This window comes from Oncorhynchus keta, chromosome 22, assembly GCF_023373465.1.
Source record: "Oncorhynchus keta strain PuntledgeMale-10-30-2019 chromosome 22, Oket_V2, whole genome shotgun sequence".
In the NCBI taxonomy this organism is placed as follows: Eukaryota; Metazoa; Chordata; class Actinopteri; order Salmoniformes; family Salmonidae; genus Oncorhynchus; species Oncorhynchus keta.
In genome coordinates, this window is record NC_068442.1 from 18,493,690 (window position 1) to 18,506,813 (window position 13,124).

Sequence of the window (13,124 nt, forward strand, 5' to 3'; positions counted from 1 at the left end):
GGCTTTTCCAGATCATATGCCTGCAGGTTAGGGTGTTATCAAAAGCTGGCTTTTTGTTTGGGTCTGTCTTTGACTTCACACAGCTGCGTTGAACGATAAAGAGGATAGGTCTGCTCTGGTGAAAGCTCATCACTCCTCTTCCATCTGCTCCCTCTGTTTTCAGAGTTGACACACTATTCATAACACTGACACTGTGACAGACAGACTGTGTGTGTTTTGTGGGTGTGCATGCTTGGTTGTGTGTGTGTGTATATATGTGTGTGTTTGAGAGAGAGATGCTAATGCAATGTATATCTTGATACATTGACTGAATAGTTTACTCTTGTTGAAATAGAAGTTCACATAGGGGAAAAACATATACACTTGTATACATATTTATTTAGAAATGGATGTTTTAACTTCTGTAGTTATTTTTGATTGAGAGCAAACAAGGAACTGTAGCCTATTTAAACTGCTCAGTGCACCTTCCACATAGTTTTTCCCAGGTCTCCAAAGTCTAAAGTCTACAGATATTTAATCTCACAAACCAGAAGTTTAAAGTCTACAGAGATTTAATCTCACAAACAAAGTATGTATAAAGGACGAATAACTAATGGCTGAATGTCACTATTTTCAAAATGTATGTTCTGTGATCAAGAACTAATGTGAGTGCCTGCCTTCGAGGCACATACATGGTCCTACTCCCAACCGACCTTTAGTCTTCTGTAGCAGCCACAAGTCTCCGCCTCTCACATGGCGCTGAACCGATCCCCACCCAGTGATCCCCACTCACTCCAAATCCCCTGCCACCACCCCTCAAGCCCCTACCACCGCCAGCCTCTTCCTCCCCAGCCCTGATTCTGAAATCTCTGTCCCTGTGAGAATCCGGCTCTTCACGCAAGCCATTTTCTAACTTTGTCCCGAATAGAAAAAAGGAGAAAACAACGCGAAAGTGGAGATAGGAGCAAACCGGATAAGTGTTCTATTGCCCCGATTGTTGGCCCGCGGCGGGGTGCAAAAAGGGCAGGCCGAAAAAAGACCATAAGATGTGGATCTGGTACATCTTGCTTAGTTCGGGGACGGGCTCAAGCTCGGTTGGTAAGTTTTTTTGTTTTTTTTATACGTAGTTTTTCGTATTCAAGCTTTTTAATATGTAGGCGCTTCTAACAGTGCCGCTGTGGCTGCTCTGGAAGGGAAAGAACACGCGTGCTTTCGCAACAGACGTAACAATAACGATACATCCTTTTTGCCACTTTTGTGTGCACAATATCGTTGTTGTCAAAATGTTACACTGTTGCAATGTAACCAGCGCTAACTTCAAGCGGAGTTGGGGTAAAGTATGTGCAACCAACAGGCTGCGAAGTCGATTTAGTTCCGCTACGTCCCGTTGTTTTACTTTTGCCAAACCCGAAAGCAGCGGGCCATTCTCAAATTCCCGTTCTTTTCTTGTGGTGCGTAGGCTATGTTTCCCAGGACATTGCATTGCATGTCAGTTTATGCCGTTAAACGTTTGGCAGCCATGTGTAGGGCTAGATTGCCTTATACTGTATGTTTGTGAGTACGGATGCTATGTGACGTGTGAGAGGTAAATCAGAGGGAGAGGAGTCAGAGGACCCAGGGTTGTTATGATCTGAGGTTGTTGACAGGGCAACGTTGACAAGTCAATCTGTGCCCCTGCCCCGCCATGGCAGCTGAAGGGCCGAGTGGGGGCATGGAGAGAAGCCTTTATTTACACTTCTATCAGACTGTGCAGCAGGCAGTAAGTATTACAGAATTACATTACCAGGATACGATTTTAAATGCTTTCAGTATGGCTACATGGACGTGTGGCCTACCATGTATGCCTATATAATTATTGTAAGTACATGTAACCAGAGCCCTATATTGAGAGCAACTAGCCTACACAGGAAAAACTGTAGTAACAATATTATGTTTATAGTTACATAGTAGATAGTTTTTCATTCAATAAAGTCCAGTGTAGGCTCTAGTATGATGCCTGTTACCAAGTTGCATAGACCGTTCGACACGGTTTGAATAAAGACTGACAGGTGAAGGTTGACTTGCTGTGCAAAACACATTGAGTCACTTTATGAGGGCAATGGGAGTTCAAAAGATGATGCCTTTTTGTTATTCAAACTCAACATGTTTCAGATTTAAAGGCTACGTCAGAGTACTGAGTTGACTTGTCCGCAACGAGAACAGATTTGTCACTTTAAAATGTATGCTAAAAAAAACATAGCTTTTTAAAGTTTAACAAACCATACAACTCTATGAACAAGTACTACTTTGAACAATTTACTCAGATAATGTCACAAAACACATTTACTGGAAGAACTGTGCAGATGCAAAGTTTCGTAACCATATTACGGTAAAATCGCCCTTAGTTTCTAATGCGACAACGTTTTCCATAAATGAAGATTCAATGATGTGTGAAAGAAGACATCTATGACATGACACATTGAGTTTCACGTTTTTTATTTTGGTTATTGAAGTGAAGTGGATTTTAAACCGCTAACAGAATTACATAATTTGTCCCTGATTTGTACTATACAGAAATGCATAATTATGGGTATGAATATCATTCTCTTCATGGTGATGCATCCTGAACAGGTACACAAATGTAGAAATATGCATTATATGTTTAGCATATTTGGGTATTATTCTACACACGGGCTATTATTTGAATGAGCTCTGCCCCCAAACGACCACATTTGGTTGGTCCAGACCAAACAAAATCTGAACCAATCATAGACGTCTATGTTTCACAAGTTTGGACATCACAGTATGGCACAGCAGAGTTCAGTACAGTAAAGTACATATGTTCAGTACAGTAGAGTACAGTGCATTAAAGCACACATGGTTCTCTACTCCAGTGTGCTCTACTGTACTTTACTGAACTCTACTGCACCTTTCTGTACAGGCTCTAACGATGAACTTAGTCTTAAGGTGCTTTTGGGAAACCGGGCCCTTTACTGTTCTCTACTGTACTGTACTGTGCTGTCCAAACTTGTGAAACAGACATTTATGATTGGTTCATATTTGGCCCGTCCATGGATGTCCTTGTTACAGTAAAAGAAAAGGTCGTAGGTGACGGTAACGGCCGTGACTAACTGGCGAGAGAGAGGGAGAGGTTGTCCAGATTGTTTTATAGTCTTGCTTTGACCACCAGATGACAGAAAGAGAAAGAAAACAGTTATGAGCTGAACATAACAGTATGCCAGTGGAAAGGATGGCAGTAGCACGTGACCCAACTGTGTTTTATGATTTCGGTAATTACGAGTTTTAATCACTTAATTCATAAACAAACTTGATATCGGTAAAAATACGAACTAATTGGTACATCTAACTTTCTTTGTTACGTATTCATTATTCTCCCTCATGAGGGAGAGAAATTAGAAGTAAATATCTTAAAAATATGTAGGTTTTTGGTAACAGAATTACAAGCATAAGGTTGTGTTTTAAAAATGTACAGTAGGCAAATCATTTATCCGAAACTAAATATAAGTGTTGATATTAGTCAGGGGTCTTTACTTCAACATTCTTATGTTTTCATACGTTTCTCATACCTTTTAAGACTTTTTTGGTAGATGTTTTCCAAAACCACTTTTCTATCTCTATGACCAGAAATCAAAGCCTTTGCTTATTCCTAATTTTAAAAAACCAAAACATTTTTATGCCTTAATAAAAAAAGAGACTTGGCTTTCATTTGACACCCAATATGAACTTCACATGTTGGTGCTCAAGGGTCCCAGACCCAAATCATTTAGCTGTGTAGCCTATTACCTGTCAGTTTGTGAGACACATGCTTTTTAAATAAATATTGTTTTCGCTGCATGTTTGTGCTCTAAAAGGGATGTATATTTAATTCTGACAAGTAATCAAATCAAATGTTATTTGTCACATGCAGATGTAAATGCGAGTGTAGCGAAATGCTTGTGCTTCTAGTTCCGACAATGCAGTAATAACCAACAAGTAATCTCACCTAACAATTTCACCACAGCTACCTTATACACACACAAGTGTAAATGGATGAGGAATATGTACATAAATATATATGAATCTTGGTACAGAATGGCATAGGCAAGATGCCGTAGATGGTATCGAGTATGGTATATACATATGAGATGGGTAATGTGAACATTATATTAAGTGGCATTGTTTAAAGTGGCTAGTGATACATGTATTACATAAAGATGGCAAGATGCAGTAGGTGGTATAGAGTATGGTATATACACATGAGATGATTAATGTAGGGTATGTAAACATTATATTAAGTGGCATTGTTTAAAGTGGCTAGTGATACATTTTTTGAAATGTATGGCAGCAGCCACTCAATGCTTTTCTGCTACTCATTTTACATTTTGGTATGGGGAAGGTTTTTCAGCTGACTCACTTTTGTCTTGATGTCTTTCTCAGTAACTCTCATTTCACATTTGTTTGGCACTTGTGACCTCTGGTATAAAACACAGTCTCAGTCTCAGTGTTGCAGTACAGTATGAAGGCCTATATTACTTTAGTTGGTAATATCTTAAACAGTGGTAAATCCATACATATGACACATGCATTACATGTGTTAAAGTTATATGTTTTAGATTTAGAGGGCTGTCAAACTTCAGGCCTCGACTCTGCGACCGACCCATTTTGGTCTGACCGATCAAGGTCACCCAGACCTGATCTCTCACTCACACACACTCAGCTGGCTATTATTAATAACAAAGTGAAACCGAGCAAATTAAACCTGTGCATACATTGTAAATATAACTTTCCAAAATGGACTCCAGTTCTGTCTGTTTGTGCTCTGCAGAGGCCATTTAAATGCGTCTTCCTCCTCCCGTGACTCTGTGTTCAATGGCACCCTGTTCTGTTTGGTTGTAAAGAATTCACGATATAATGAACCATATAAATCACTGTGTGTGTGCATACAGTCTTTTTTGTGGTCTTTTCCAGGCTTGCCCCTGAAGTGAGAGAATGGCCAAAAAAACGTAGCACTATAGAATAGTGGTGTTCCACCATCTTTTCATTGAAGAACCATGTGAATCACCAAAGCTCCACCTGACCATGTCTCACCTGTCAGAATGAATGCCTAATGAAGTGATCGTGCTAGCGTAGCATATATAGTGAGGTAAAGTATTTGGACAGTAACATTTGTTTTGTTGTTTTGGCTTTGTACTCAGCACTTTGGATTTGTAATGATGCAATGACTATGAGTGCTGACTGTCAACTTTATTTGGGGTATTTATCCATATTGGGTGAACCATTTAGAAAAGACAGCACTTATAGATAGTCCCCCCCATTTTAGAGAACCAGAACTATTTTGATAAATTCACTGATGTGTATTAAAGTAGTCTAAAGTTTAGTATTTAATACCACATTCCTAGCAAACAATGACTACTACATCAAACTTGTTACTCTACAAACTTGTTGGATGCATTTGCAGTTTGTTTTGGTTGTTTCTGATTATTTTGTTCCCAACATAAATTAATGGGAAATAATGTATTGTGTTATTTTGGAGTCACTTAGTATAAATGAAAATAGAATATGTTTCCTAACAATTCTACATTAATGTGGATGGTACCATGATTACGAATAATCATTCATGAATTGTGAATAATGATGAAAAAAAAAAATGAAGTGTTCAGAAACATATTTCATTCTTATTTACAATAAGTGACTCCAAAATGACACAATGCATTTACCATTAATTTACAGTACCAGTCAAAAGTTTGAACACAGCACACCTACTCATTCAAGGGTTTCTTTATTTTTTACTATTTTCTACATTGAATAATAGTGAAGACATCAAAACTATGAAATAACACATATGGAATCAAGTAATAACCAAAAAAGTGTTCAAATGAAAAGAAATCAAATGATTTTATATTTGAGATTCTTGAAAGTAGCCACCCTTTGCCTTGAAGACAGCTTTGCACAATCTGGGCATTCTCTCAACCAGCTTCACCTGGAATGCCTTTCCAAAAGTCGGAGGAGGCTGAGCACTTGTTGGCTGCTTTTCCTTCACTTTGCGGTCCAACTCATCTCAAACCATCTCAATTGGTTTGAGGTGGGGGGATTGTGGAGGCCAGATCATCTGATGCAGCACTCCATCACTCTCCTTCATGGTCAAATAGCCCTTACACAGGTGTGTTGGGTCATTGTCCTGTTGAAAATCAAATGATAGTCCCACACAAGCGCAAACCAGATAGGATGGCATATCACTGCAGAATGCTGTGGTAGCCATGCTGGTTAAGTGTACCTTGCATTTGAAATAAATCACTGACAGTGTCACCAGCAAAGCACCATCACACCACCACCTCCATGCTTCAAGGTGGAAACTACACATGCAGAGATGATCCATTCACCTACTCTGCGTCTCACAAAGACACGGCGGTTGGAACCAAAAATCTCAAATTTGGACTCATCAGACCAATGGTCAGATATCCACCGGTCTAATGTCCATTGCTCATATTTCTTGGCCCACGCAAGTCTCTTCTTATTGGTGTCCTGTATTAGTGGTTTCTTTGCAGCAATTCGACCATGAACGCCTGATTCATGCAGTCTCCTCTGAACAGTTGATGTTGAAATGTGTCTGTTACTTGAACTCTGTGAAGCTTTTATTTGGGCTGCAATTTTGGAGACTGGTAACTGTAATTAATTTATCCTCTGCAGCAGAGGTAACTCTGGGTCTTCTTTTCCTGTGGCGGTCCTCATGACAGCCAGTTTCATCATAGCGCTTGATGGTTTTTGTGACTGCACTTATAATAATAATAATAATAACTGAAGATTTGTTCAAAATTCTTGACATTTACTGGATTGACTGACCTTCTTGTCTTAAAGTAATGATGGGCTGTCATGTCCCTTTGCTTATTTGAGCTGTTCTTGCCATAATATGGACTTGGTATTTTACCTAATAGCCCTATCTTCTGTATGCCACCCATACCTTGTCACAGCACAACTGATTGGCTCAAACACACTAAGGAAAGAAATTCCGCAAATTAACTTAACAAGGCACACCTGTTAATTGAAATGCATGAAGCTGTTTTTTTGAGAATGCCAAGAGTGCGCAAAGCTGTTATCAAGGCAAAGGGTGGCTACTTTGAAGAATCTCAAATATAAAATATATTTTGATTTGTTTAACACTTTTTTGGTTACTACATGATTCCATATGTGTAATTTAATCATTTTGATGTGTTCACTTATTCTACAATGTAGAATAAATAAAAAGTAGGTGTCCAAACTTAATTGGAACTGTATTTTGTGAACAATAATCTGAAACACAACCAAAACCAACTGCAAATGCATCCAACAAGTTTGTCGTCACAAGCTTGATATAGTTATTGCTTGCTAGGAATATGGGACCAAATACTTAACCTTTGACTACTTTAATACACATACGGCATAACTGAATTTGTCAGAATACTTTTGGTTCCTTAAAATATGGGCACTATCTAAACCAGGGTTTCCTAAACTCAGTCCTCAGGACTCCAAGGGGAGCACATTTTGGTTTATGCTCTAGCACAACACAGCTGATTCACATAATCAACTAATCATCAAGCTTTGATAATTTGAATCAGCTTTGTAGTGTTAGGGCAAAAACAAATGTGCACCCCGTGGGATCCCGACGACCAAGTTTGGGAAATGCTGTTCTAAATGTTTCACCCGATATGGATGAAAATACTTTCAAATTAAAGCTGACAGTCTGCACTTTAACCTCATAGTCATTGTACCATTTCAATATAGAGCCAAAACAAAAAGTGTCACTGTCCAAATACTTTTGGACCTCACTGTACAGTCATGGCCAAAAGTTGAGAATGACACATATTCATTTCCAAAGTTTGCTGCTTCAGTGTCTTGAGATATTTGTAAAATGTTACTATGGAATACTGAATTATAATTACAAGCATTTCATAAGTGTCAAAGGCATTTGATAATTACATGAAGTTGATGCAAACAGTCAATATTTGCAGTGTTGACCCTTCTTTTTCAAGACCTCTGCAATCTGCCCTGGCATGCGGTCAATGAACTTCTGGGCCACATCCTGACTGATGGCAGCCCATTCTTGCATAATCAATGTCTGGAGTTTGTCATAATTTGTGGGTTTTTGTTTGCCCGCCCACCTCTTGGGGATTGACCTCAAGTTCTCAATGGGATTTAGGCCTGTGGAGTTTCCTGGCCATGGACCCAAAATATCGATGTTTTGTTCCCTGAGCCACTTAGTTATCACTTTTGCCTTATGGCAAGGTGCTCCATCATGCTGGAAAAGGCATTGTTTGTCACCAAACTGTTCCTGGATGGTTGGGAGAAGTTGCTCTCGGAGGATGTGTTGGTACCAATCCTGTGGTCCTAGGCAAAATTGTGAGTGAGCCCACTCCCTTGACTGAGAAGCAACCCCACACATGAATGGTCTCAGGATGCTTTACTGTTGGCATGACACAGGACTGATGGTAGAACTCACCTGGTCTTCTCTGGACAAGCTTTTTTCCGGATGCCCCAAAGTCTTTGCCTCACTGTGTGTGCAGATGCACTCACACCTGCCTGTTGCCATTCCTGAGCAAGCTCGGGACTGGTGGTGCCCCAATCCCGAAGCTGAATCAACTTTAGGAGATGGTCCTGGCGCTTGCTGGACTTTCTTGGTCGCCCTGAAGCCTTCTTCACAACAATTGAACTGCTCTCCTTGAAGATCCGATAAATGGTTGATTTAGGTGCAATGTTACTGGCAGCAATATCCTTGCCTGTGAAGCCCTTTTTGTGCAAAGCAATGATGACAGCACGTGTTTTCTTGCAGGTAACCATGTTTGACAGAAGAAGAACAATGATTCCAAGTACCACCCTCCTTTTGAAGCTTCCAGTCAGTTACTCAATCAGCATGGCAGTGTGATCTCCAGCCTTGTCCCTGCCAACACTCACACCTGTGTTAACGAGAGAGTCAGTGACATGTCAGCTGGTCCTTTTGTGGAAGGTCTGAAGTGCAGTGGAAATGTTTTTTAGGGATTCAGTTATTTGTATGGCAAAGAGGGATGTTACAATTAATTGCAATTCATCTGATCACTCTTCATAACATTCTGGAGTATATGCAAATTGCCATCATAAACTGAAGCAGCAGACTGTGAAAACTTTTGGCCACGATTGTATGTCAAACCGTATTGCTTGCAGAGTCCTCATGGCCTGATACTGCACAGAAACACACTTCTTTCTATCAGACAGCTACTCTTCCTGGGCTCCAAACAAGAATATGATTTATTCAATGACTATCTCCCATATCTGCCGTCCTCAGATTTGTTATTGTATTTACTGTGAAGCAGCGCGCTAAAAATAACGGCAATGGCAGTGTGAGGAAACGGACAGACGTAAGCATGCCCGATATCGCCATAATCAAGATTAATGTGTTCCATTACAGTCTCAGTAGTACTTCACACTTCAAGACACCGGTGGTTGGATTTTTTTTATTCATAACCACCATCGGATGCCGTAATCATTTCTTACCTGGTGAGTCGAGGAGCAGAACCATGTTGTATATGGTTTACCTTTGGTTGATATTGTGCTTCTGGGTTGTTCTATTGTCAGGGAAGGGTGTTTAGTGTGTGTGTGTGTGTCCACACACAAATATCTGTGACTGTATGTGTGTCTGTGCAGTATGTGCATACCGTGTGTGTGTGTGTGTGTGTGTGTGTGTGTGTGTGTGTGTGTGTGTGTGTGTATGTGTGTCTGTGCAGTATGTGCATACCATGTGTGTGTGTTTTCACTTCAGCTGATATGCTCCCAATCATTGTCTGTTATGAATCCCTGATGGCCCGGCAGTCTAGGGGGGATGGTAACGAGACCCGTAACATAACTCATGCCATGTATAATAGTGAAAAAGTAACAGTGAGAACGAAAAACCACAGACAACTAAATTACCGTCAAACACTCACGGTTTATTTTTAAACACATGGTAAAGGGGGGCGGGAAAAGGGGCTGAGCTGGACCCAAGGAAAGAAACAAATATCCAAAAACACCCCTAAGCTAGACTAGCCTACTTCAATACAGCTAACTAACTAACCAAAAATACAGCGGGTGGTCTGCCCAGTTCTAACTAGTGTTCTTAGACAAAGTTTACCTTCGGGTAGTGTATGCCCATGGGCGACTTGGCACCCCTTTTCCCACCATCAAACACCATAACAAAACAATACTCACATAATTCCAGACAAATGTGACATGTATGAACAAAAACCAAAAGAGCGCTCAATCCAGCAAGAGAGAGATATAGCGAGAGATTGAGACACACAGAGATCGAGCTCCGGAGAAAACAACTGACTGGGTTTTTAAACCAAGGGAAAGGGGATGTGATAGGGTAATGGAAACAGGAGGAGGTGTCTTCTAATTGGTGACTAATTGGGGAATGTTGATTGCCACCTGTGATGAGGGGCGAAGGAGAGAAACGAAATACACACACAGGATACCTGTATCCGTAACATTGTCCTACTGTGTCCCTTCAATTAGGCCTGCCTTGGGCCTTCCGGGTGGCGCAGTGGTTAAGGGCAATGTACTGCAGCGCCAGCTGTGCCACCAGAGACTCTGGGTTCGCGCCCAGGCTCTGTCGTAACCGGGAGGTCCGTGGGGGGACAACTTGTCTCATCGCGCACCAGCGACTCCTAACCAAGGTTGCACGGTGTTTCCTCTGACACATTGGTGCGGCTGGCTTCTGGGTTGGATGTGCGCTTTTTTAAGAAGCTGTGCGGCTTGGTTGGGTTGTGTATCGGAGAATGCATGACTTTCAACCTTCCTCTCTCCCGAGACCGTACGGGAGTTGTAGCGATGAGACAAGATAGTAGCTACTACGCAATTGGATACCACGAAATTGGGGAGAAAACGGGGTAAAAAAAAAAAAAAAAAAACATTAAGCCTGCCTTGTGTGTGATAGAGTTGGTGCCATTTCCCAGAGTTGTTAAACAAAGCCACATAACTGAAGTCACATTTCAGACCTCCCCAGCACAGCACCATACTTTCAACTCAATACCAGTGCTGTGTTTTGACATGGGCCATGTGTTTTGACATGCTGTGTTTTACAGACATGGGCCATGTGTTTTGACATGCTGTGTTTTACAGACATGGGCCATGTGTTTTGACATGCTGTGTTTTACAGACATGGGCCATGTGTTTTGACATGCTGTGTTTTACAGACATGGGCCATGTGTTTTGACATGCTGTGTTTTACAGACATGGGCCATGTGTTTTGACATGCTGTGTTTTACAGACATGGGCCAGACTATTACAGACAGAATTCAGTAGTTGAAGCAGATATGATAATTTCCCACACTGTGCTTTCAAAAGTGCAGACAAATCCTCTATCGGCAATCATTGAATTTCTGAATAAAATACTACGTGTAATGGGATTAATTAGACCACTTGTTTGTTATTCTTTCTGTATTATTTTCATTTCATTTGGATGGGATTCTGTCCATCTCTACCTGATGAAGCATCTCTTTCCATCCAACCTGAGCTCTGCTCAGTGATCTATTAATCATGCTGCTTCATGGAGCTGATCTATCTAGAGATGTATGGATCGAAGGGGAAACAAAAGAAGAGGTTTGAAAAAAAGATTGTCCAGAGAACTCATTAGAAATTGATTGCTGATCGATCCAAAGTGCTTTGCTATTCCATGAAAGGCTCAGTCTCATCATTGTCGTCTATCGATCATATCTACTTCCCTGGAGCCAACCTTTGACTGGTTGGATGGTTTTATACATCGATAGCTAAGAATCTTCTCTGACATAGTTTGTGAAGTTCAAAGACCCTGTACTGCTACCTTTGGTGGGCCAAAGTTTGTAATCCTGGTGAGATATTTGAATAAGGTATATTCATATGACAACATATGACTTGTTAACTGTACTGCTCACCATGGTTTGGCCTAGAATGTGCTGTATGCTCTTCCCCTTGGTGTCACGTTCTGACCTTTATTTCCTTTGATTTGTCTTTATTTAGTATGGTCAGGGCGTGAGTTGGGGTGGGCAGTCTGTTTGTTTTTCTATGTTTGATTTCTGTTTCGGCCTAGTATGGTTCTCAATCAGAGGCAGGTGTCGTTAGTTGTCTCTGATTGAGAATCATACATAGGTAGCCTGGGTTTCACTTCTGAGTTGTGGGTGTTTATTTCCGTGTGAGTGTTTGTTGCCACACGGTACTGTTTCGGTTTTCGTTGATGCACGTTATTTTGTTTTGTTCTAGTGTTCTGTTGTTTTTCGTATTAAACATAATGGACACTTACCACGCTGCGCATTGGTCCTGCGATCCTTCTCGCTACACCTCCTCAGAAGAGGAGGAGGAATGCCGTTACACTTGGAGTTTATAACACTGATCCAGTCACTTCTGGTCTTCATTCAAATGGCCTCTCACAAGTTTAAACTTTCAAACCTTAACATGAGATATAGGCTTTAATCTGGGAGTTAGGTCCCGGCGACAAATCTGTTTTGTTTTGGAAGTTTTTTAAAGGAGACTCTTGTCTGTTTGGCTTTAATTGACTCTACACACTGGCACACATGAACACACACATACAAACATGCACACACCTAGCTGTACGCCTAAGCCAAGGAGTAGCAGCAGAGAAGTGTTACTTTAAGAAAAACGTATTTATCCGAATGCCGTCTTTTAGAATAAAATGACAGTGCCATGTAGAGTGAGTACATGGCAGTGTTTCATGTCACTGCAGTGCTGTCTCCTGGCAACCCATTAACTCATCATCGCCACAGAAACAAGGAAGCCTGAGGAGGTAGGAGATTTCACTCCCCTCATTCTGGGCAGGGGTGGATATAACTTGGTATCTCCCATGGATAACCAAATCTACAGATTGTTTGTGATGCCTACAACACACCATTACCTCTTCTTTCCCTCTCTCTGTTGGTTTTCTTCTGTTCTCTCGTGTTGTGTGTTGGAAAAGGCCATTATGGCCCTGTGTTGTCCTCCTGCTGCCTGCCAGACAGCTGGCTCCCCTGCTGTCCCTGCGATCAGGAGTCATTTGCTGTGTTGTGTCACACAGCATGGCACCATGGACACAGACAGCAATCCCATCATCCCTCTGAGACTGGCTCACAGGGTGTTATTTGCTGTGTACTATCTGCTATATACCATTGATTGTGTATTTATGTGCTGACTGAGTGTAGGTCACTGGATAAGAG

General features: G+C 41.1%; 1 protein-coding gene across 2 annotated transcripts in view; it reads left to right on the forward strand.

The window, feature by feature from the left end:
- The first annotated feature begins 745 nt into the window (after positions 1–745).
- LOC118370953 (low-density lipoprotein receptor class A domain-containing protein 3-like) overlaps positions 746–13,124 on the forward strand; it is a 146,471-nt gene continuing 134,092 nt past the window's right edge. The window contains exon 1 of one of the 2 annotated variants that reach the window (XM_052474841.1): positions 746–1,077. In XM_052474841.1, coding sequence (XP_052330801.1) covers positions 1,026–1,077 — 52 coding nt within the window. In that variant the 5' untranslated portion in view covers positions 746–1,025. The remainder of the gene's footprint in view (positions 1,078–13,124) is intronic. The other variant, XM_052474840.1, reaches the window with a different exon arrangement.